We start from the raw sequence: 24933 nt of genomic DNA, 5'->3' as shown, positions 1-24933 counted from the left end.
ATATATATATATATATATATATATATAAATGGATATGTTAATTTAAAGTTCAGGCCAAAATTGCTTTAGGGTAAATAATTACAACCATTCCTATTTTGCGTAAAAATATGTTCGAAATATTATAATATAATAAAACTTTATTTATATTCTGCTCTATCTTCCCAAAGGGACTCAGGGCGGATTTTTGCAGTTTTTGCACTTAAAATGCACATTAGAATAAAAATAGGAAGAGTGGACATATGGACAGAAACGTGAAAATGATACATTCTTCTGGTGGCTCTCTTAAGGGCGAGGCATGGAGCCTTCGTCTCACCTCGCCAGCTGGCAGGGCAATCACATGGAGGAAAATGAGGAGTGTGCACGCGGCTTCCCCCCATGGAGCTGGCAGTACAGAAGGCTTCCCATGTTGCCAGATCCCCCATGTGGGGAGGGGGGGGGGAGCCGTGCACACTACGTGCACTCCTCGCTTCCTTCCATGTGATAGACCTGCTGGCCATCAAGGCAAGACAAGGGCTCCATGTCTCACTCTGAAGAAGAGTGCCCCCGCCGGCTGCCACCAGCCATATGATGAGTTCATAAGATATTATGGTAATCTAATGTGCATCATAATTTTGGTGAGGCAATTTAGCCAAAAATTGTGATCATTAGATTTGAGTAAATTCAAAAATAGAAAACTCTACAATCCCAATAAACCAGGCATGGGCAAACATTCTAACTTGGAGACCACATGTTAGCACTCCCTGCTAAGAGGACTGCCTTCCTGGTGATGGAAGGAAGGAAGGGAAGGAAGAAGGAAAGAGAGAAGGAAGGAAAGACAAAAGGAAAGGAAGGAAGCATGCAAGGGTAGAAGGGAAGGATGGAAAGAAGGAAGGAAAATGAAGGAAAGAAGGGAGAGCAGAAGGGAAGGGAGGGAGGGAGGGACGAAGGAAGGAGAAAGAAAGAGGGAGATGGTGGAAAGAGGGAATGAAGAAAGGACGAAATGGTGGAAGGAAAGGATGGAAGGAGAAAGAGGGATGAAAGGGAGAGAGGTAAGGAGGAAGGAAAGATAAAAGGGAGGGAAGGATGAAAGGGTAGAAAGATAGGATGCAAGGGTGGAAGGAAGAGGAGGAGGAAGGAAGGAAAAACCCAAGGGGAGGGGGAGAGAAAGGGGGGAGATAGGAAAGGAAGGAGGGAGGGAGCGAGGAAGAGAAGGGAGGGAAGGTGGAAGGAAAAAAGGAAAGAAGGAAGGATGGATGAAAGGGAGGAAGGGAAGGAGAAAAAGGAAGGGAAGGAGACAGGAAAGAGAGAAGGAAGGAAAGATAGGATGGTGAGAGAGAGGAAGGTCTGAGAAAAGAGACCAAGAAGCCGCATCTGGCCCCCAGGTCTGGGTTTCCCCATACCTAGAATAAAATATGGACAATATGAGATTCATATATATAGAATTGACGCAGCTTGAGACCATTTTAACTGCAATGCCTCAATGTGATGGAATCTTGGCAATTGTAGTTTGATGGAGCATTCACACTCTTTGGCAAAGAAGGCTAAGAACCTTGTAAAACTACCATTCCCATGATTCCATAGCGCCGAGCCATGGAATCGCTCGTGTCAAATTGTATTAATTCAATTGTGTAGATGCACCCTGAATCTCATATTGTCGATCTTTTATTTAGATTGTTGAGTTTTCTATTTTCTCAGCATGCATTCCTATAATGTTTACTAAGCTAAAGCTATGAGTGTAATATAATGTTTAAAACATCCATCAGTATACACAGTAATTAAAAGGGGGTTCCAGGCAAACTAGCCGACTAGTAGCTAGTTAAGTATGTACATGCAAGAACAAAAGCCATGAAATATTTCCTAAAATATAGACAGTTTGAAAAGAAGCAATTGAATATATTAATTCTTGAAGCAAGAGGCAATGGAAGGAAACATGCCCTGCAACTGTCTTCATGTGTGAAAATCTGGCTCTCATTCATCTTACACAAGTCAACGTTTGTCACAGTGTTGGCCTTGTATAGCATATTGAGTGATGTTACCAGTGAGCTGTCAAGTGAAGAAGGAAAGCAGTCTGAGAGGAAAGTAAAATGGGAAGACCTAATGACAGAATGAAAAATAGTGTGGGGCAAACTAATTCTGAGCAAATGAACTCCCTTGTGTCAGTTCCTAAAGCAAAACATCCTGGAAAAAGCTTGCCTCTTTAGGAATGCCTCATAAAGATTCAAAACAGCAATGTTTTAGTAGTATGACAGTAAATGGAAACTGCTGGAAAATGTCTCCACTATAGTTCATAGCTGTTAACAAGTCCAACCAGGAGCAGACAAATAACAGTTCAAGTGCAGAATTATACCCTAATATAACAATGATTGCTTTTCATTAATTCTACTTCAGTTTCTTTTACATTTTGTTTTCAAAAGTTGTGGTCTTATTGTTTATAGCTGGGTGACCTGAACTGTAAACCTTGACAGTCTGTCTGGGGCCCCATCTACACTGCCATTACAAGGCAGATTGAATTGGATTATATGGCAATCTAAATTCATATGATACAGTCAATGCAGTTCAATCTATATTATATGGCCTGACTGTGCAGTGACTCTGACAGCAATATAAGGCTTTCAATAATAATATACAATTGCCAGGTATTTATTTATCTTACAGCCTTTAAAATTAAAAGTGGTTTTGTCATTACTTCTGTAGAATAGGAAAGTAGTTCTAAATAAATTATAATAATTTTGGTGCTTGGAGTTAAAAATAATCATTTACAAAACATCTAAAACATGCCCCCAAAATAGGTAATATTTACAGGATGTAGTGGGCATTTCCACATCTTTGGATTGCTCCTGCATCTCCCCCGATCACAAAACAACATTTTGGAAAACTGGGTTGCTGTGAGTTTTCTGGGCTGTATGGCCATGTTCCAGAAGCATTCTCTCCTGACATTTCACCCACATCTATGGCAGGCAACCTCAGAGGTTGTGATGTCTGTTGGAAACTAGGCAAGTGAGGTTTATATATCTGTGGAATGTCCAGGGTGGGAGAAGAACTCTTGCCTGTTGGAGGCAAGTGTGACTGTTGCAATTGGCCACATTGATTAGCACTGAATGGCCTTTCAGCTTCAAAGCCTGGATGCTTGCTGCCTGGGGAAATCCTTTGCTGGTGTGTATGTGTTTATGGGTTGCCTTAAAATGTCCCAAAATGCTCCCTAGAAGCCCAGAAAGACCCAAAACGTGTCCCCATATGACCCCTCCCCCCCCCCCCCCCCCGTCTTTCGCAGTTACATGCCCCTGGTTTAGACTCTTAACTGCAAAGCTAACTAACTTAAACCTGTACAGAAGTTAGGAATTGATAAAGAAAGAAATAACTGTAGCCAATAGGCACAAATATGATGCATGTTTATATGTCCTATGGCCTGTGAAGCATACTTTATGCTTCAATCCTGTTTCCATGTACCTGAGAGAAATCCCCCAATGACACCAATAGAATCTGTTATATACTAGACATTTAGGATTGTTCTGCTACTGATTCGGTTAGTTCCAGAGAGTTTGCAAAGAGGCACAATACCCAGCATTGTAAAGCTAGCAAGCATCAAGTGGAAATATATCTGCCAAATCCCCATGGATTCATTTATACAGTGTAACACAAGCAGAAGAGAGGGTGTTGACAAATAGCTTCAAGTAACTGAGACAACCCAGATGTTATAGGGGAAGTCGAAATGTCCCTGGGATCACTGCCCATTCTGATATGAAGGAAGTTTCTTCTGGATGTAAATACTGTATAGTGTCAGAGATAGATATGATATATCATAATAATGTCATCTGGACAAACAAATTTACTGTTTCTTTAAAAAGTTGTAAATAGAAAGAGGGGAAATAAGCATTCAGAAAGTATTTGTGAGCAGCAGCCCAGTTATAACTTCATCAAGAGTCTTTCTATTTTTCCCTCCCCCTCTGTTATGATTTATCTTGGCTTTCTGATTACTCATATTTTCTTGATAAGAGTGGTTTTCCCTGGAGTTCAAGTTCAGATTAAGAAGTTCATGCTTCACTAAGTTTATTTTTTTTGCTATATAAGCCTTACCACAAGGAACATGCTATCGCATCCACACCGGTCTCCCTGGCTCCAACATATTCCAGCAAGAAAATATATTAATCTATTGTACTGAAATGTTTTTTGTAATTATACTTCAGAAGACATGGGGAAGAAGTTTTCCAAAATTAATCATTGCTGTAAGCCAGGGGTCTCCCCAGTCTGTTTGGGGGGGGGGGGGGGGGGACGGACTATAGTTTGAAAAAAACCTAACGAATTCCCATGCACACTGCACACATTTTATTTGTAGTGAAAAAAATCATGAAAGAACAATACAATATTTAAAATGAAGAACAGTTTTAACCAACATAAACTTACCAGTATTGCAATGGGAAGTATGGGCCTGATTTTGGCTGATGAGATAGTCAAGTTAATTAGGATTATTGTTGTTTTGTTATTTCAAGACTTAGTATTGTCCAGACTCAGGACAATACTAAGTCTAAAGTTTAGGGCACGGGGCAGGTAAATGGTCTAGCAAGATTTAATCCAGGCCACGGGCCTTCGTTTGGGGGCACCTACTGTAAGCCATATTCCCCTGCCATGGAGAAACAAACTAGTGGTACAATGGGTTAAACTGTTGAGCTGTATCTGCTGACCTAAAGGTTGGCAGCAGGTTGGGAGAGCTACCACTGTTAGCTGGTGGTGAACAGGAACATTAATGTATTAAAGCTATATATATCCTACTTCTTAGTGGTATCCAGAAAGGGCTAAATCTAAGAATAGCTACACATATGAAATATACAGCAACTTAAAATGAAAAACTGTGCCAAGGTTGTTTATTTATAGAAAGAAGTGAACAGTGGTTACTTGTTTATAGTGAGCTAGACAAACTTCTTTCAAGAATATTTTCTAATGTTAAATGACAAAATACTGTTGCAAAGATGCATCCAGTATTATATATCAGAATTGCAACTACCTTGAGGAAGATATTTGCTCAGCTGTGAAAGGTTCTTTGTAGAGCTCATGCAGCAAAAAAAATATATGCTACAACTATTACTCTTAATTCAAAAAGGAATACTTGTACACTTGCTGTGAAAACTGCAGGAGCTTCCTCACACCCAGTTTCCTATGTGGATTCCTAGTCTTCTTTGAAAGAATATATCCTTAGCACATATAGTCTGAATCATTTGTGTAGCAGGTATATTTGCATGTTTATTTGCTTAGTTTGTTTTCCGCTGTTAGGTCCATGGAAGGTGCATGTGCAAACACAACACTGCAGGGACCCATTGTCAGCACTGCGCTCCTCTCTACAATGACCAGCCTTGGCAAGCTGCAAATGGCAAGACAGGAGCCCCAAATGAATGCAGATGTAAGTAGCAAATTAAAATTCATACAATTTCTCTTCTATCCCTGTTTGTATATTTCCAAAAATCCAAGTGATTCCATCGATATTACATTTAAACACTAGCATCTACAAAAATGTTAATGTGCATTTCACTAAAAGGGAAACTATTTGTTTGGCATAATTTTGGAATCCAGGATGGGTTATTCATATTGACATAAGATACCTAAATAATTATACCGGACATTAAAACACTTAGTATTTCCCACATTCCAAAAATGGGAAAATGTGTTATAAATAAATAGCATGGCAAGAAGCTTTACTGAAATTTAATTAATATATACTTTGTAAGATATAGCAACGTCATACCCTTTCAGTTAATTTAAGTAAAAATAGCAATGGACACATTTTAGAGACATCTTCAGTCTAGCAATACATTCGATTTCATTATTTACAGTAATTTTCATGGGTAGTTTCCTCTCTTCCCCCCAGCATTATTTTGTAAATAGCAGCAAGTTTAATGTATCATTTAAAAAAATCTTGGCATGTTTCAGCCTGTAAGTGCAATGGGCATTCTGACACTTGCCACTTTGACATGGACACCTGGCTGGCATCAGGAAACCATAGCGGTGGAGTCTGTGATAATTGTCAACACAATACCGAAGGACAACATTGTCAGCGTTGCAAACCAGGCTACTACCGAGACCTCCGAAGACCATTTTCTGCTCCAGATGCCTGTAAATGTAAGACAACATCAATATGCATTCTTCTTATGTCCTAGCAGGCAGTATGAAGTTTCTCATCGTCCCATCTGTAAATAGATGGACAAGTCCAATATCTCATTAGTCAACAGCCATCCATTGTATCCTACACGATTTATGTGTACACATGTGAATGAAAGACAGGAAAGCTTCACCCAAGGACCCCTTTATTAAAAGCTTAAGTTAGTTACAGATTCTCTGAATGGCCTTGTAAGCATGCCTATCTCAGGGTCCATTCATCCAAGAAACACAAATCTTCCCAATTATATCTATGTAAGGACTCTTTGGAAGCACATACTCAGCTAAGCTTAACTAAGTTGTTGAAGGCTTTTATGGCCAGAATCACTGGGTTGTTGTGAATTTTCCGGGCTATATGGCCATGTTCCAGAAGCATTCTCTCCCCACAACCTCTGAGGATGCCTGCCATAGATGCAGGCGAAAGGTCAGGAGAGAATGCTTCTGGAACATGGGCATATAGCCCAGAAAATTCACAACAACCCACTTAAAAAGGATACTTGCCTGGACTAAATCCCCAAATCCATGCTAAGTGAGAGATTCTGGGGTTTAAATCCAAAAAATAAGCGAAGGAGAGGGCTGTTTCTGAGAACCCAAGTGGTGAGGGGAGAGCAGGCATGTGTGGTGCATGGCAGTGTGGTGTGCATGTGCGGGCGACATGGCAGTGTGGTGTGCATGTGCGGGCGAGGGGGAGTGTGCAAGGCTGGAGGGAGGCTCGTACCAGTGATTCCATTCAAGGCATGGTGGTTCTGTGATGGAAGTTTGGCCCAATTCTGTCATTGGTGGGGTTCAGAATGCTCTTTTATTGTAGGTGAACTATAAATCCCAGCAATGAGAACTCCCAAATATCATGGTCTATTTTCCAGAAACTCCGCCAGTGTTCACATTTGGGCTTACTGAATATTCATGCCAAGTTTGGTCCAAATCTATCATTGTTTGATTCCACAGTGCTCTCTGGAGGTAGATGAACTACAGCTCCAAAACTCAAGGTCAATGCCCACCAAACCCTTCCAGTATTTTCTGTTGGTCATGGGAGTTCTGTGTGCCAAGTTTGGTTCAATTCCATCGTTGGTGAAGCTCAGAATGATCTTTGATTGGAGGTTAACTATAAATCCGAAAAACTACAACTCCCAAATGAAAAAAATCAATTCCCCCACCCAACCTCACCAGTATTCAACTTTGGGCATATCAAGTATTTCTGCCAAATTTGGTCCAGTGAATGAAACTGCATCCTACATATCAGATATTTACATTTCGCTACATAACAGTAGCAAAATTACAGTTATGAAGTAGCAACAAAAATAATTTTATGGTTGGGGGTCACCCCAACAGCAGGAACTGTATTAAGGGGTCGTGGCATTAGGAAAGTTGAGAAACACTGCTCTAGATGATAAAAACATTTCCTCACAACAGGACACATCCTGAAAGTGTTCCTTTCGGACTTTTTTCTTTTTGATCCATTCAATGGTACTATTTCGGCAAGAGCTATGGATTCAAAGGAAATACTTTTCAGCTGTTGCCTGTAACCAAGTCATCATGAGCTTCATTTCTGGGCAGCTCTCCCAGTTTCATCTTCAGCTGCTATCATCTGTATAAAGTCGGCATGAATGGAGTCAGAGTGACACATGATAGAGCCAACAGAGGAGACAGATATTTCCTGCATGAAATTGTTCTGTTAGAGATGCTTTTCCCCACTTGGATAAAGTGCAAGGAGCCTTTTGGATAGCTCCAAGTGAACAGAAAGCTTTGAGCAGACAGATCACAGTCTCAATTGGGAAATAGTAGCCCTTGTGTCATATTTTGTTTATGTTGATAACAACCTGTCTGATAACCTCTTTTTCATAGATAGCAGAGAATGGAACTCTGAAGCTATTCCCAGTTCAGGTCAAGACTTTTGCTCCATCACTGGGAAACAACTAAAATGAAAAAGCTGCAAGGTCAAAACAAATGAAAGGGCTGTTAAAACTAATCCTTAGCCACACTAAGCATAATCATTAGTAAGCAGTGTGTAATATTTGTTCAGGAGTCAGTATTTACTTGATAAAGCAAGTCGTACCCTTATTTAGCATAGTAAACACTGGCAGAATGCTTGAAGGTTATACAGATTGTTCCCCTCTCTCCTATTTTAACTACCCATATGAGTATTTAAGATGTTGCTGCAAAGTAATCTGAGATTTTTAAAAAGGTGAATGGCCTTTTATAGTTATTAAATTTTAAGCAATTTTAAGCAATTTTCCCTCCAAGCAAAGTAATCCTTTGGGTCTATGTTAATTTTACAGTGTGCTCCTGTCACCCGATTGGATCCGCTGTGCTTCCCTTTAGCAATAGCACCTTCTGTGATCCCAGTAATGGTGATTGTCCTTGCAAACCTGGAGTGGCTGGTCCTCAATGCGATAGATGCATGGTAGGATACTGGGGTTTCGGAGACTATGGCTGCCAACCATGTGATTGTGCAGGAAGCTGTGACTCATTGAATGGTGACTGCATCAGTAGGTGAGTGATCAGACATTGCTACATGTGATCAGACACCATTTGCCCAAGAAATATCTGTTTGAAATAGAAATGATAAAAATTACAGAAATCTCAGAACATATCCTTAAAAAGCTGGGCTTTTTTTCACAACCATAACTCATGCTCATTACTCATGTTTTTTACTTTCTGGACAATGGAGCCCCCAGTGGTGCAATGGGTTAAACCTTGTGCCGACAGGACTGCTGACCAAAGGGTTGGAAGTTCGAATCTGGGGAGCGGAGTGAGCTCCCATCTGTCAGCTCCAGCTTTTCATGCGGGGACATGAGAGAAGCCTCCCACAGGATGGTAAAACATCCAGGCGTCCCCTGGGCTACGTCCTTGCAGACAGCCAATTCTCTCACATCAGAAGCCACTTGCAGTTTCTCAAGTCGCTCCTGACACGACTTGAGAAACTGTATGTTTCTCCCAGTCAACACAACACGTCTCAATTGGGAGAAACAATTACTTTTTATCTGTTGTTTATCTTGAAGCCATTAAGGCTTGAAAATCAATTGGATTGTGTCAGATTTCACCTGAAATTACTGAAAATTAGATGGGCAAGTGATTTCCATAATTTTGAAACTTTGAAAGTATTGGTTGTGATGATGATGCATGATTTAGATCTAGAAATAACACTTCTTCTAAGAGAGGAGATGTAAGAGTAGCCACTTAAAATAGTATTGAAAACATTGAGAAAGGAAACACAACCCATATTATTTTGTTGGCTCTAGAGATATCAAAATCACTCTAACAAACTTTAAGTTATGAATGGAGTCCTTACTAACTTAGTGTCTTGGCGATAGATTGATAGTTGACTGTGGAGCCCTATACTTAACCTGCATGTTCTTTCACAGTGAGGGCAGGCAGAAGGCAGTCTCAGTCAGGGTTGGCTTCATGTGCCTTTCTCTTGGAATGGGGCGAATACCCCCACTGAATGGGGTATCAGTGTGTCTCTCAATTTAGAAGTCATCGGTTCAGATAAATTTTAAGCAAAAATGAAGCTCTGATATTCCTAAGCTGTTTCTACACATTCAGTGATTTTAGCTGCATTTCTTTAAATCTGTAGATTTGTGATTTGAAACATTTTACATTAAAATATTTCTGGAACAATTCAAAGATTATTGCTTGTTGGGTCATTACTGCCCAGTTATAGCTTCTTGGTCTGTTAGATATAGTCCAAAATTCTGGAGCTTTCATTCTGAGAGTAAGTATTGTGAGAAACTGAAGAACATCTTGGTTTGACTGCAAAGACAATGGAGATAGAAAATCTAATATTTATATGGCAGAAATCTCACTCACTTCAGAATCAAGTCAAGCTGTAATCCCTGAGATGCCAAAGAAGAACAAACCATATAAAGGTCGACACAGAATGCTGAATTCTATGCCTTGCCAAACTATACATAGATTTTTTATAGATACTGTGCATTCTACAACACATAGACTTTAATTGTGTATATATCTTAAATGTTTCCATAACAAATGTACTACTAAGCATAAACTACAGGCATTTAGGTATCAAATTATATATATATATATATGAGAACTACGATTTCCTTTTTTGTATGTTTCTTAATAAAATAATTTACTGGGAATGAAGTTTTTTTTAAGTATTGTCAACATGAATCCAGTTAGAATTAGGTGAACTTTAATAAAGTTGGACTGTGTTGGAAATAGCAACCTTCTACAAGCCTCCTCCACTAGTTATTTGTTACGTATATAATTCAGATTGCTTACTGTATTATATATTAGTATGCAGTTTTCCTTAACTATATGTTGTGGGAAGGACTACAGACCATGTGACCAGATCTGGGACTATTCAGGACTCAGACTCCTTTTTTGTAAAGCAGAAGCCATTAGACTTTCAATGTAGAAACAGTATGCTTTTAGACTCCATTGGACTTTCAGACTAGATAGAGACTCTATTAGACTCTCAGAACAGAGAGATGATTTAGATTATGGGCTGTTGATAACAAGAAAGATGCCCTGTGTTATCTGCACAGAGAATCTGCTTCAAATCCTATCTGTAACTGGATTAATATGCAAAGTACCTGTATGCTGAATACATGAAGTTTGTGAGTAAAGCAACTATGTTATTTCATCAAAGACTACTTTATTTTTTTGTCTCTTGAGAGCATGATTTAAAGGCAAGTAGATTTTTTGGGGGCAATTGAAATAACACTTCTGAAACTCTGCTATGCTTTTGGACATTGGCGTATCTGTCCCTAACAGTTCAAAAAGATATCTAGGTATATCAGTTTATCAGCTGAGAAACCTAGCTGCCTTGCATGAATGCTAATGGATGTTTACCATTAAGGAGAAGGTTTCCTCAAGCGCGTTTTTAACGCTTCTCAGGGAGATTCTATTCCCAAAAGGTTGTGGTGAATGCCATTTTCCAAAAAGTTACGGCATCATTTCCCCAAAAAGTTATGATTTCTAACAAGGTCATGCCTTTCCAAAGATCATACTTCCTCCAATCTGGAAATGGATACACAATGTACATAGACTCTATATGAATAAACTCAAACACTTTATCTTTTCAGTCTTTTAATGGCCTTTTCCATAGACTGTGATCATAGACACAGGGACAAAGGAGAACCAATTGTTTCAGCAACTCCAGTGGGACCATTGCCTAGTGCAAGAATTCAACTCAGGGAAAATGGTGGTGCTTCAGATTTTTGATATTGTGTGCAAAGTTGTCTTTTTTGTTGGGTTTTTTTTTTTGTTAGATCCATCAAAGAATTATAGATAAAAAGGCAGAAAATAGACCACAACATAGATGGATTGCCTCAGTCAATGAAGACACGGCCTTGGGTTTCCAGGGCTAGGAGGAACAGGATATCTTGAAGGTCTCTCTATCACAAAGTCACTGCAATGCGAAGCCAACTTGACAGCCGTTAACAGTAACACAATAGCTTTGCTGACAGCATATTTCCATATTTTGGAAACATGAATGCCAACACAATCTGCTGGATTTTTTTTTCCTATCTGCTTCTAATTTCCTAAGTGTTGCTGAAGCAACCTATAGGAATATGCTTAACTTATTTTATGCCTGAGCATGTCACAATGTTTCTTTTTTTTATTACAGCAGTGCAGCCATAGACTGGCACCATGAAATCCCTGGTTTCCATTCTACAAATAACAAGAGTGAACCTACATGGGGATGGGAGGATGAACAAGGATATTCTGCTCTTCGGCATTCAGGTGAAAACATGAGCTCAAGATATAAGTAATTTTTAAAAAACTTAATATAAATTTGAGACACAAAAATAAAGGCAAGAAAATAAAATGCACTGAGACCAATCTACAAATATATTATCTTTGTTGTTGTTGTGTGCCTTCAAGTAGCTTCTAACTTTGAGACACAAAGGCATAACAGTTTCTGGCCAAGATTTGTTCAGGTGGGGTTTGGCTTTTTCTTCCTTTGAGGCTGAGAGAGTGTTTTCAATCATAAGAAAAAGAAAGAAATAGCAGAGGAAAATCACAGGAGAGTTATAAACAAAATCCCAGTGCAATTCCATGGATGAACCATGATGATTTCACAATAAATGAACTATCTTTAAAAAACAGTAATTCAGGTGTTTATAGATTCATTTTAAAATGCGGCATTTATTACACATATTTCTTTTTAAAATAAGGAACATAAGAACATAATGAACGAACTGCTGGAAATGAAATAATTATTGTTAGAAAAGTTCAATGGAATGTGTTGTTGTAGGTTTTTCGGGCTATATGGCCATGTTCTAGAAGCATTCTCTCCTGATGTGACCTCACAACCTCTGAAGATACCTGCCATAAATTCAGACAAAAAGTCAGGAGAGAATGCTTCTAGAACATGGCCATATAGCCCGAAAAACCTACAACAACCCAGTGATTCCGGCCATGAAAACCTTCGACAATATATTCAATGGAATGGTTGTTCTGAGAGAAAGCAGGCCAACCTTACCATTAGACCAGAAAAGATATATGAAGGTGATGCGGAGAGATGCTGTGTCCCTACAATTTCTTCTGATCCCACAAGCCACTCTACTATACTGAAAACAAAATTCTCTGTCATATGGCCTACCCTGTCTCTTCTCACCCAGCCTAGTCGTTCCAGTGCAGTGGAGGACGTGGTCCTTTTGCCCAATATTAAGTTCAATTGCTATTTTAATTGGCTTCTTCTTATAGAGTTAGGGGTTGCAGTGGTGCAGCAGGTTAAACCACTGAGCTGAGGAACTTGCTGACCAAAAGATCAGCGGTTCAAATCTGTGGAGCAGGGTGAGCTCCCATTGTTAGTCGTAGCTTCTGCCAACCTAGCCGTTCAAAAACATGCAAATGTGAGTAGATCAATAGATACCGCACTGGCAGGAAGGTAACGGTGCTCCATGTAGACATGCTATCACATGACCTAGGAGATGTCTATGGACAACACCGGCTCTTTGGCTTACAAATGGAGATGAGCACCACCCCCCAGAGTCAGACTCAACTAGACTTAATGTCAAGGGGAAACCTACCTGTAGAGTTAGGAGATGGGCAACTTTATTATTCACCTGAGATAGCAAAATGTCCTGGGACATCTCAAATAAAAAGCTGCTTTTGTATTTCCATAGGAAAATGTGAATGCAAAGAACAGATTTTACGAAATTCCAAGATCTTTTGTAACATGAAATATACATATGGTGAGTAGAAATATATGTATAATGTTATTCAACTGACCTAACACTGCTGATTTGTTCTATGGATTGTTCTAAACTCAGATTGGTAGTAGGATGGAACTTGTGGAAATATGGTGGAACTTCTCAAGTGATTGTGTTCCATGTGGCCAAATTAGAAAGTTGTCATCAAGAAACCACAGATAGAAGAGAGGTCTTTGGATACAATGACCGCTTAAGCATTATTCCAGGTCAGCCATAAATGTGTTTGCATCCTTTGGTTTGCTCTGTAAGTGTCTACTGTAATACCATTGGCTTGGAGATCCATATCGTACCCAAAAGTGAAATTGTTATGAGTAAGTACAAAATAATAGCAGAGTTTGGTGGCTAGGTCTGTTGTTGCTCCATTCAGGATAGTATTCTTGATGACCCCTAGTCCATCCTAGTGTGGGATTTTGGTGTATAGGGATTCCACATCCATAGCGGCTACTATGGTATTTTCTGGGATTTCCTTCAGGAAATCAGTTGTTTTCTTCAATTTAGAGGTTTGATCACATATGGACTAAAAACCATCCCAACAATCAGGGCTCTGACAGTGGGTCTTCTGGATGACCTTGTCTATGTATTGTGAGTAGTAAATAGAAGCTGTCCATTTGAATTGAGTTTTGTGCATCAGTAGAGAATACTCTGAATAATATGTGCAGTTCCTTCAGATAGTTGTAAGTGTTGTTTTTAAAGAGAACCCTGTAAAATGTGGTGTTGGAAACCTCCTCTATGCATGATAATCAGTCTCATAGGGTGTCACTCTACCTGTTACAATTAAAGCCCTGCTTCAACTTCCATCAAAATATTTTGCACAAACAGCAGATGAAGTGATGGACCTCCACAAATATATCACTAAATAGTTTGTGCACAATTTGCATATGTTGACTTGTATGCATCCTGTGGGCTGGATCTTCCTGTTTCCAGCTTATTTCAGAGGGGTGGATATATTTTTGGCGGTTTGAATCTGGGGAGCAGGGTGAGCTCCTGCTGTTAGACCCAGCTCCTGCCAACCTAGCAGTTCGAAAACATGCAAATGTGAGTAGATCAATAGGTACCGCTTCTGCAGGAACGTAACAGTGCTCCATGCAGTCATGCTGGCCACATGGCCTTGGAGGTGTCTACGGACAACACCGGCTCTTTGGCTTAGAAATGGAGATGAGCACCACCATCCCTGAGTCTGACACAACTAGACTTAATGTCAGGGAAAACCTTTACCTTTCTATGTTTATGCATGGTTTCAGGAAGTTTCAGAACATTTTCAGGCAAAAAAGAGAGCTTGAATATTGGCTTGATTAATTTTTTTAAAACTAGAAGGGATTTGAGCTCCAGAGCCAAACACTCACTGCCCCTAGATTGCATGGATGCACACTGGCTGTAGAAATGGCACTCAAAGCCTGTGATCTACATCAGGGACCTTCGTGCACAACATGAACTGCCCTGCATATCACCCTTCTATAATGGGTGTATCCGCTGAAATGATGCACTTTGAGCGAGTGCAATAATACTGTGAATATAGCCCATGGAGATGAAATGGCAGGAAAGGCTTTATCTGTTCATGCCAGGCAGCTGATAAAGACATAGGCAGTCCTAGTAGAATCAAGCTGTCAGTTCAAATGAAGATTACATGCAAATTTTTGTCTGGCAGAACGTATCACAAAGGGCGTCTATGATTAATCACAATGAGGCCTTTGTTATGTTCATTCCCTGAGTTTTTCTTGGTGTAAATCAGGGTGGGCAAAGTGCAACCCCATAGCTGCATGTGGCCTCACCTCTATTTTTGCATTTCTCAGCTCCATAAGCTGGCTGGACTGCAAAACAAAACAACCCCCCCCCAAAAAACAAAGTGAGCTGCTTCTCTTGGAAGCCTTCAGGAGCAAAAGTTCACTGTTGAAATAGGTTGCAGCTCTCTTTTACTGTTTAGCATCAACATTTTTGGGTTGTTGTGAGTTTTCTGGGCAGTATGGCCATGTTTCAGAAGCATTCTCTCCTGAGGTTTTGCCCACAACCATAGAAATCAGCCATAGCAGAGCACCTGATGAACCAACCTGGACACAGCATTTTATTTGAGAACACAAAAATACTGGACTACTCTATCAACTACTATGCCAGACTACACAGAGAAGGCATTGAAATCCACAAGCATGTGGACAAATTCAACAGAATGAAGGAAACCATGAAAATGAACAAAATCTGGCTACCAGTATTTTAAGAACTCTAAAATTGGGACAGTAAATAAAGAACAAAACTAAAAAAACAGGGGAATTCCAGACAAGAATAAATCGGGGCCAGCTAACACCCCCCTCCCCCGACTATTCAAGCTAATTAAAAAGCTTTCTCTTTTTTTCTCATCTGATTAATAATAATTTCATTGCACATAAGAAGCACTATGTAATGCTGATTTTATTTCGTGATCTTTCAAAACTGTAGCTCACACAATATATCCATTAAAAAACTGAACAGAACTAATATACCTAAGAAGTTCAATACACTGTTTTTCCCTACGTTCTGGGCCAAACCTTGAAAATATTAAAGGAATTTCTGTGACGGCAACTGCATTTATCAGTCAAAAGTAATTCAGATATTAAATGTAGCTTATACATACACTCCCGCATTCTAAACTGCATATACAAACATAAACTTTTTATCTAACCAGTCTAGATATTCAACCCAAGATTATTAATTTGGAGTAAATAGCAGATAATTGATTAGTGTGCCCTTTAAACGCAAGGTGCAAAAATATTATTTCAAGCCACCTAAACTCAGTACTTATCAACATTGCTACTTTCAACACCATAAATGGTTTTGGTGCTAGCAAGAAACACTTGAACTTGTAAACATTTCTGAAGGGGTAGTCTTCTGTTGCACCAAAACAAGGGCTCTTGTGCCAACTTTCTGGGTTGTTTGAGTAGATACCTTCCAGATTGTACAAAATTTTTGGCCTTTGCTGGCTTGGAGAAGCAGTGTGGCTTTAATGATGAATTCTACCTATTGCTTTCAAACACACCAATCGTTTCAAAAACAACTGATGTTCTGAATAATTACTGGTACTTTCACATAAGGGGGCTTTCTGTATATATTTCAGATTTCAATATTAATGTCAAAAATACATAGTATGATTTTACATAGGATTTGTGCTACATTAGAACAGTAAAGAAAAATATCACATATCTAAAATAAACATTAAATATTACATAACCAGAAAAATAAAATAAGGTGTAAACACTAAACTAATCTGGGAATCTGCTATTGCAACACATCCAATGAAGTGGTTTAAAACCAGTATAAATCAAAGCATCTGTCTTTCAGCCAGATGCCTTGATTTAGGCATTCTATCTCTGAGCAGTAATCGATCTGAATGCTAAATCATTGGGGGGGGGGGGGTCATGTCAGGAGCAACTTGAGATACTACAAGTTGCTTCTGGTGTGAGAGAATGTTGCCCAGGAGACACCCAGATGATTTACCATCCTGTGGGAGGCTTCTCTCATATCCCCACATGAGAAGCTGGAGCCGAGACACAGGAGCTCATCTCACTCCCCGGATTCGAATCGCTGACCTTTTGTTCAGTAGTCCTGTCATCATAGCGCCACTCTGGGCTCCACTAATCATCGTCAGAATGACGCTTAGGCACTTCATAAGCAGTTTCAGAGTTCAGAACACAATCTGTGAACAGCTGTGTGTTGACAACACTTTCTACAAATCCAGTGATACCACAGTTGCATAGTTACTTAGGATGAACACAACCTTCCTAGGTAATGAGCAGGCTTCTGCATTTATCAGAAACCTCCTTTAGGGGTGATGTTGGAGTTGGAGAGCAGAGAAAAAGATGGTTTTGGACACCATATAACAGTGGTTCTCAACCTGTGGGTCCACAGATGTTTTTGGCCTACAACTTCCAGAAACCACAACCAGTTTACCAGCTGTTAGGGTTTCTGGGAGTTGAAGGCCAAAAACATCTGGAGACCCCAGGTAGAGAACCACTGCCATAAAAAGTCCAAGTCTACCCTTTGGGATAGTGTTAAACAGGAAAAAGAGTTACACAACTTGATTGGAGACAGATGGTTCTAGTTAAAAAGGCTCTCCAGTTGCAGCAAATCCTATTGAGGTGAAGAAACAATGGTTGCTTTTTACTTGACAATATGAAAGCTAGCAATTATCTGGACTTGCATCTAGAACAGGGCAGAATGCAAAAGAATCTTGTGAAGGAGAAAACATCTCTCCTCTCCTTTCCCATATTTTGTCTACTACATGGAATTCTCCCGGTAGATTTTATCTTCCCGTTTGAGTCATGGAGAAATCGCTTTTACATACTTCCCCAATATAATGTGCTTATTGTACTATTTGCATTGTGGTGCCAATTAGAAGCTTCCTTTGAGAACAACTGATAGGCCTCTAACTTGAAAGCCATCCATGCATGACTTCAGTGGCTGGGTGGGGAGCAGGGAGAGAAACCCTCAGGAACATTTTATCCACAAACTTTTAGGACCTAATCTAACTCTGAATAGAGAGATTAGTTCTCCTTGCCAAAATATAAGTATTTAAACTTGTAATGAGATGTGGCAGCCAAGCTACAGAAAAGCACTGTTTTATTCTGTAGATTTCTGCAGACCTGCAAAACGATGAGTAAGCAGTCATTCCCAGTAACCCCAGTCGGAAGATGCAGCTGTGTTCCTAAAAACCAGGTCACTGAGCATAATACCATGTCTTTGGCAGAGCCTTAACTGGCTCATCAAGTACAAGATCTGGCACAGTTTCTCTTTCACTGAATCACGTTCCGTTCTCCACACCAAATGGAGTGTTTGGAAAGCTTTCTGTGTTGCCTTGTTGGTAAACAAATTGTGGTCATCCCAAAAGTGTAAAAATGGCTTAGGCTGTAGTATGCACACACATGTCTCATACTCAACAGAAATGCATATGGACTTTATTGGAATGAATATATATATATATGTTCTTTCTTCTGAAACTGTCTTGACACAGTGTTGAAAGCAAAGATTTTGTCAGCTCATGATAAAGGCTCCCATGCTGAGGTCAATGTGAAGATCCAGAAAGTACTGAAATCTACAAAACTTAAGATTTTCCGAGGAAAGCGGATTCTTTATCCAGAATCATGGACAAATAGAGGCTGCACTTGCCCAATACTTAATCCTGGTAAGTATTTATTGTAATAAGCACATTTTGATCAGTTGTATACTGACTCTTATTTTGTATTTCATTATTTAGCAGAGGCTGAATCGCCATTTGTCAGGAGTGCTTTGATTATGTGCTCCTGCATGGAAGGACATCGGTCTGGGGTTTTTTTTATCACCCCACTCTTTCCAGAGTAGAACCACTGACCTTTCAGTCAACTGTCCTGCCAGCACAAGGGTTTAACCCATTGGGCTACCAGGGGCTCCTGTTGGACTGGATGACCTTGTGATGTCTTCCAATTTTATGATTTATTTCCAGCTCTTATTCAGCCTTTTTTTTAAAAAATGCACTTTATGCACAGATCTCCTGTTGTTTGCATTTTGGGATTAAAATAAAACATTATATAGATGCTACAGCAAACTAAACTGCCAATCATGGTTCTCTGTGATTAAGGTAATTTAACGTGATGCCAAACAATGGTTAATTTTAGTTTGTCATTGGACCTGTTACATCATACAGTAATCAGCATGTCTAAATTCTATTACTTTTCGGAATTGCACACGTGCAGAATTCCCCCCCCCCCCCAACTGACTTTAATTTAGACATAATAGATAAAAGCTGATAGCATTATTTAGCAGTGGTTCTCAACCTGTGAGTCTCCAAGTGTTTTGGTCTGCAACTACCAGAAATCCCAGCCAATTTACCAGCTGTTAGGATTTCTGGGAGTTGAAGGCCAAAACATCTGGGGACCCACAGATTGAGAACCACTGCTTTTAGAGAAATAATAGAAGGTCTCACAGCATCAGTTTTAATTGTCTAGCTGGGGTCCTCAAACTTTTTAAACAGAGGGCCAGGTCACAGTCCCTCAAACTGTTGGAGGGCCAGATTATAGTTTGGAAAAAAATGAAGGAATTCCTGTGCACACTGCACATATCTTATTTGCAGTGCAAAAACATTTTAAAACAATACAATAATTAAAGTGAAGAACTATTTAAACAAATATAAACTTATTAGTATTTCAGTGGGAAGTGTGGGCCTGCTTTTGGCTGATGAGATAGGATTGTTGTTGTTGTGTGCTTTCAAGTCATTTCAGACTTAGGTTGACCCTGAGCAAGGACTGGCTAAATTACCTTGAAGGGCTCTCAGGCTTTAGTTTGAGAACCCCTGGTCTAGTAAAGCAATATATACTACCATTGTAAGAAAGAAAACCCAGACTTAAGCTTCTTAATCCAGCTCTCACTGTGTGTGCAATTTTTTGTATATACACGACTAGTACTGCCTCCACATTCATAATCTGGCATATCCAAGTGTGTGTCTGGGTTTACTTCCCAATCACATTAAAATATATTCCTAGTAATAATCTGTATATGCAACTGCTTTGTAGCCACAGTTCCAGCAACATATAGGATAATATGCAGCACAGAAGCATTCTAGGAGGAAACAGTGACTTTGAAAAGAGACACAGAATAGCTGCTCTCTTTTTGTGACAGGAATGTTATTTGGCAATTTTACCATATGCTCCTTAGATGGAGTCTTTGGGTGAAATTGTCATATCATGAAAATCCAAACATTGGCAGAGTCTCTGTTTGGGAGTTGGTCTTGTTGTGGGCAGCGCTGCGGTAAAACATTAGCAAACGTTTGCCTATCTCTGTCTCTCAGCCTAACTTATCTTACTAGAAGTACTCTGGGGATCAAAAGGCAAAATGTAATTATCATTCAGTGTGTCCTCTAGAAAGGGCAGGATACAGATGCAATAAACAATGTAAATATATTTGATAAGGAAACTGCCCTACAAACTTCAAAGCAAGATTTCCAGGAATCCTGGAAAATGTTTACGGGCTTGTAGAATGGGATAAAACAACTCATTTAACTTTTATTTTTATACCCACAGATATAACCATTATGTTCATTGAAAGATTCTATCTGTTTGTATAATGAATCAACAATTGCACCCATATAGCGATATTTTGTGATACATTTAGATTCAAGTACCCTCATATGTTACATTTACAACAATTATGTTGCAATAGTCCATATTTTCCAAACATTAATATTATAAATTGCATTGGCTGGAAAATAGTATAAAATATGCTGTATTTTTATTTCCAGTGTTTTTAAATAATTATCTCCTTCTCTAAACATGCATTCCTTCTTAGGATTATGTATTTATTTTTTACTGTATTTATGTCCCATCCTTCTTACCATGAAGGGGACTCAGGGCAGCTCACAGAAACGGCATAATTCAATGCCACATATACTTACATAGGATAAAACAACACACGTAACTTAAAATCAATAATTAAAACATCATAATCATAAAACCAATGACTTAAAAACCACGTAATCCAAAGGCATATTCCAGGAGCCAATCCAAACATAAATTGCACTATCCTATAGTCACTTATTGCATTGCAGATTACTGTCCAAAGGTTTGGTCCCACATCCATCTCTTCACTCTCTTTCTGAAGGACAGGAGGAAAGGAGCTGATCTAATTTCACTGGGGAGAGAGTTCCATGGCTGAGGGGCCACCACTGAGAAGGCCGTGTCCCTCATCCCCACCAGTCATATCTTTGATCAATACTGTTTAGGCACTGATCCAATAAATATCTGCTTATTTGTTGTAGGTCTGAAATACCTTGTGGCTGGATATGAAGATGTTCAAGCGGGAAGACTGATAGTCAATATGAAAAGTTTTGTCCAGCAATGGAAACCAGCTTTGGGGAAAAAAATATTGGATATTTTAAAAGACTGTAGCTGAGAGTGCCGAACAAGGCATTTGTCTATACACGAAATGCAAACATGGAGAAAATAAGCTCTCTTAAATGAAAACTGGAATGTAAGGGAATAGTGCCAAATGTGTGTAAAGAGGTACTCCAATTTCCTAGCCTTTCACCCTGATTATAAACACAGTAACCACTATTGCATCATTTATGAAAAAAGAAGAATGAAGCCTCTCCACCAGCCCTGCTTGAATGTAAAGAGGTGTGTAAAAGGTATACCAATCCCAAAAAACAGTGAACACATCCATCCATAGCTGCACTCTTAGATCTTTTTCAATTCTAACAATTTGGAGGAAGAGCAAGACTGTAAACAGAGCTACATGCATCTAATCTCTTTGAATTGGACTGATCTGCTTGAAAGTAAATGACTTCAACACAACAGAACACTTTTTACAATCACCACTTTTACATTATATCTCCATAGTCAATGTGGATTTGGTATCTGGCTTTATCGGTGCTTTCATGGTTCACACTGAAGTTTGTGGAACATCATAAAGTTATTTGAAAGTTTGAAGTTTGTTTTCATGTTCTGCTTTAGAAGAATGAATACATGCTTAAGTGACAGACAAAACAACGATTATGTACTGTATCTGTTTAAATCAGTGTTTCACAACCTTCCTGATGCCTCAGCCCCTTGATACAGTTCTTCATGTTGTGGTGGACCCCAACCATAAAATTATTTTCATTGCTACTTCAAAACTGTAATTTTGCTACTGTTATGAATCGCAATGTAAATACCTGATATGCAAGATGCATTTTCATTCACTGGACCAAATTTGGCACAAATACCCAATACGCCCAAATTTGAATATAGGTGAGGTTGTGTGGGGGATTGTTTTTTTTTATTTGGGAGTTGTAGTTTTTGGGATTTATAGTTGGGATTTATAGTATTCTGAGCTCCACCAATGATGGAATTGAACCAAACTTGGCATACAGAATTCCCATGACCAACAGAAAATATTGGAAAGGTTTGGTGGAATTGACCTTGAGTTTTGGAGTTGTAATTCACCTACATCCAGAAAGTACTGTGGACTCAAACAATGATGGATCTGGACCAAACATGGCACAGATACTCAATATAGCCAAATGTGAACACTGGTGGAGTTTGGAGAAAATAGACCTTGACATTTGGAAGTTGTAGTTGCTGGGATTTATAGTTCACCTGCAATCAAAGAGCATTTTGAACCCCACCAACGATAGAATTGAGCCAAACTTACCACACAGAACCCCCATGACCAACAGAAAATACTATGTTTTCTAATGGTCTTTAATGACCCCTTTGACACCCCCTTTCGACCCCCCCCCCCCCCAGGTCCTGACCTCCAAGTTGAGAAACGCTGGTTTAAATCTTAAGAACCAGTCAATGAAATCTATTGAAATGCTTTTCTTTCACAGTTCTGTATAAAAACAAATAGGAATATGTTGACTAGGTATCCCCTGAAATTTTTGAAGACTATACATGTATGGAAATGTCACACATCTGTAGGAAAGCCCCACTGGATGGTACACAAATTCAGACTACATCCATTCCCATTAAAATGAACTCAATAACACAATGAGCAACTGAATTACGTGGAAGTCAAGTATCAGTAATTTAAAATAGAGCAACCAATAAGACTGGTAATTCCAGCATGCCTTTATCCAACAGATTTTTGTGGAACATTATTTAAAAGCAATTCAAGGGATGGTCATTTGTAACACCTAGAACATACCAGAGTCACATTTTGTAGCCTTTGAAACCAATAGTCAAGTTAGACTTTTGGGGGCTATCAGAAATTAAGAGAATTTATACTTTTCTGGATTTTTTTTAAAAGGCTGGTTCCATTATATGTAGCTAAAAGTATAAATGGCAATGTCTCCATTATGGGGCATTACATGCATTTAAGTATTTAATTACATAAAGCACTTTATTGTCTGCCCCTTACCAGCCTGAATTTTTTAATGTTCAGAAACAGATTACAGCACAAGACAAAGTATTCTGAAACAGAAGCACTCCCAAACTGTTAGGACAAAACTACTAGTGTACTTCATACCTCGCAATTGCAGCTCAGAAAAATCTAGGGATACATTTTGAAAAACTAATGTATTTACATTGAAGCCCCAAATTTTGACTAATAACTTGATTCTATGGATATCAAGTATGATTAGGCTATTGTTGTTGTTTATTTGTTCAGTCACTTCCAACTTCGTGACCTCAGGATTAGACTATATATTATTACAAAGAGAAATCTTTTAACAAGAATAATAAAACATCTGCTTGTTGCAATGCGATAGACTTCAAAAGTCATGATGGTCTTGACCTTTGTTTATAGTATATAATTTTGGAGAATACGTTCAAGTTTTCTTATATATACAATCAATACAATCTGGAGTCTCTACCCGGTTCTGCCCATAATTTACTAAGAATGAATTCACTTCCATTATTAGATTATAAAGATCTCTGGTAACACATCTTTCAACCAGCACCAAAATGGTTCTACGTACCTACATAAATACACATAAACTAAAACACTTATCCACATATGTATGTTTGTGCATGAAAGGCAAAAGAAGAGTTACAATGCCATTTAAAAACAAAACACCACACTGAGTCATGTCTATATTTTCTATTGTGGTCCTGTGGATTCACATAAATGATGCTGTTTTGAAATTTTGCTTTTGTATCTAATGTATATAATAAATATATGATTTCAAGAAATGTGTCCTGCAGACTTATATTGTACAGTATTTTCTTTAGTGCTAAAATCTAAAGTGACAGTAGGTTACTATTAGATACTATAAGTATCCCTAGCAAGACTGACTTTGAGGAGCTCAGTTAAAGCCATTGATGGAAATCAATTACAGGCAAACATTTGGAAGAAGGTAGATTTTGAGTCCTCTGAAAAAGCATCTTGGAATGACTGATTTAGCTACTGTAAGTGACATTTGCAAAATCAAGTGTTCTTGGAAAATCACATTCCTGGAACAAAATAGGTACTGTGAAAAAGGATTTCCTATGTTCAGAATGTATGCCAAGATAAGCTTTCCATGCCACATGTGCTGTTGACAAACCTTGTTCACAACTGGGATTTGTGACTGGATCAAGGTCATCCATTAACTTTCAAAGCTGAGTGGGTATTTGAAGCTGTGTGTCCCCAGTCTCAGTTTGGCACTGTCCACACCCCACACTAACTCTCATTTGAACTAGAGCCGGATATATGGAGACAGAAGCAGCCCGATCCTAAAATTGTTGTGGCAGTTTGTGGTGTTGGAGTTACATTGCACAAAGGTCCTAAGCAGACAGCCCTGCTCTTTGTTGAATACTGAAAATTCTGTTGTTGATGGAAAGAAATGACCAAGAAGGTATTGTTAGAGAACAATGAGGTTTTGCAGCTTGGATTTGCTAAGATAAAATGTTATTCCATTCCCCATAAACCCTTTTATAAAACACAGTTATTGCATTATTATTCCTCTTTCACTGCCATGGTTCCATCCTATAGAATCCTGGAGTTTGTAGTTTGGTGAGAGACTAGAAAACTCTGGATGAAAAGTCTAAGGGCCCCTCCTTATCCTGCAAATCCTAGGATTCCACAGATGGAACCATGGCTGCTAAAGTGCAACAATAGTGCTATCATTCGGTAATGTAAAAAAGCTCTTTGGAAAATTTATTGTCCAGCATCACCCAAAAATGTTCTGCTAATATGTTTATTTGAAAAGAAACATCTCAATAATGCTAATTCT

The 24933-nt window shown here is 39.0% G+C and overlaps 1 protein-coding gene across 1 annotated transcript in view; it reads left to right on the top strand.

Annotated features, from left to right (window-relative positions):
• The window catches only part of NTN4 (netrin 4), a 54639-nt gene extending 30728 nt beyond the window's left edge, over positions 1–23911 (top strand). The window contains exons 4-10 of the mRNA XM_060777294.2: positions 5245–5371; positions 5899–6087; positions 8400–8613; positions 11717–11832; positions 13221–13289; positions 18283–18453; positions 21058–23911. Coding sequence (XP_060633277.2) covers positions 5245–5371; positions 5899–6087; positions 8400–8613; positions 11717–11832; positions 13221–13289; positions 18283–18453; positions 21058–21191 — 1020 coding nt within the window. The 3' untranslated portion in view covers positions 21192–23911. The remainder of the gene's footprint in view (positions 1–5244; positions 5372–5898; positions 6088–8399; positions 8614–11716; positions 11833–13220; positions 13290–18282; positions 18454–21057) is intronic.
• The last annotated feature ends 1022 nt before the right edge of the window (positions 23912–24933 follow it).

This window comes from Anolis sagrei, chromosome 5, assembly GCF_037176765.1.
Source record: "Anolis sagrei isolate rAnoSag1 chromosome 5, rAnoSag1.mat, whole genome shotgun sequence".
Classification (NCBI taxonomy): domain Eukaryota; kingdom Metazoa; phylum Chordata; class Lepidosauria; order Squamata; family Dactyloidae; genus Anolis; species Anolis sagrei.
The sequence above is the reverse complement of the archived record's forward strand: the minus strand, read 5'-3'. Positions and strand labels throughout refer to the sequence as shown.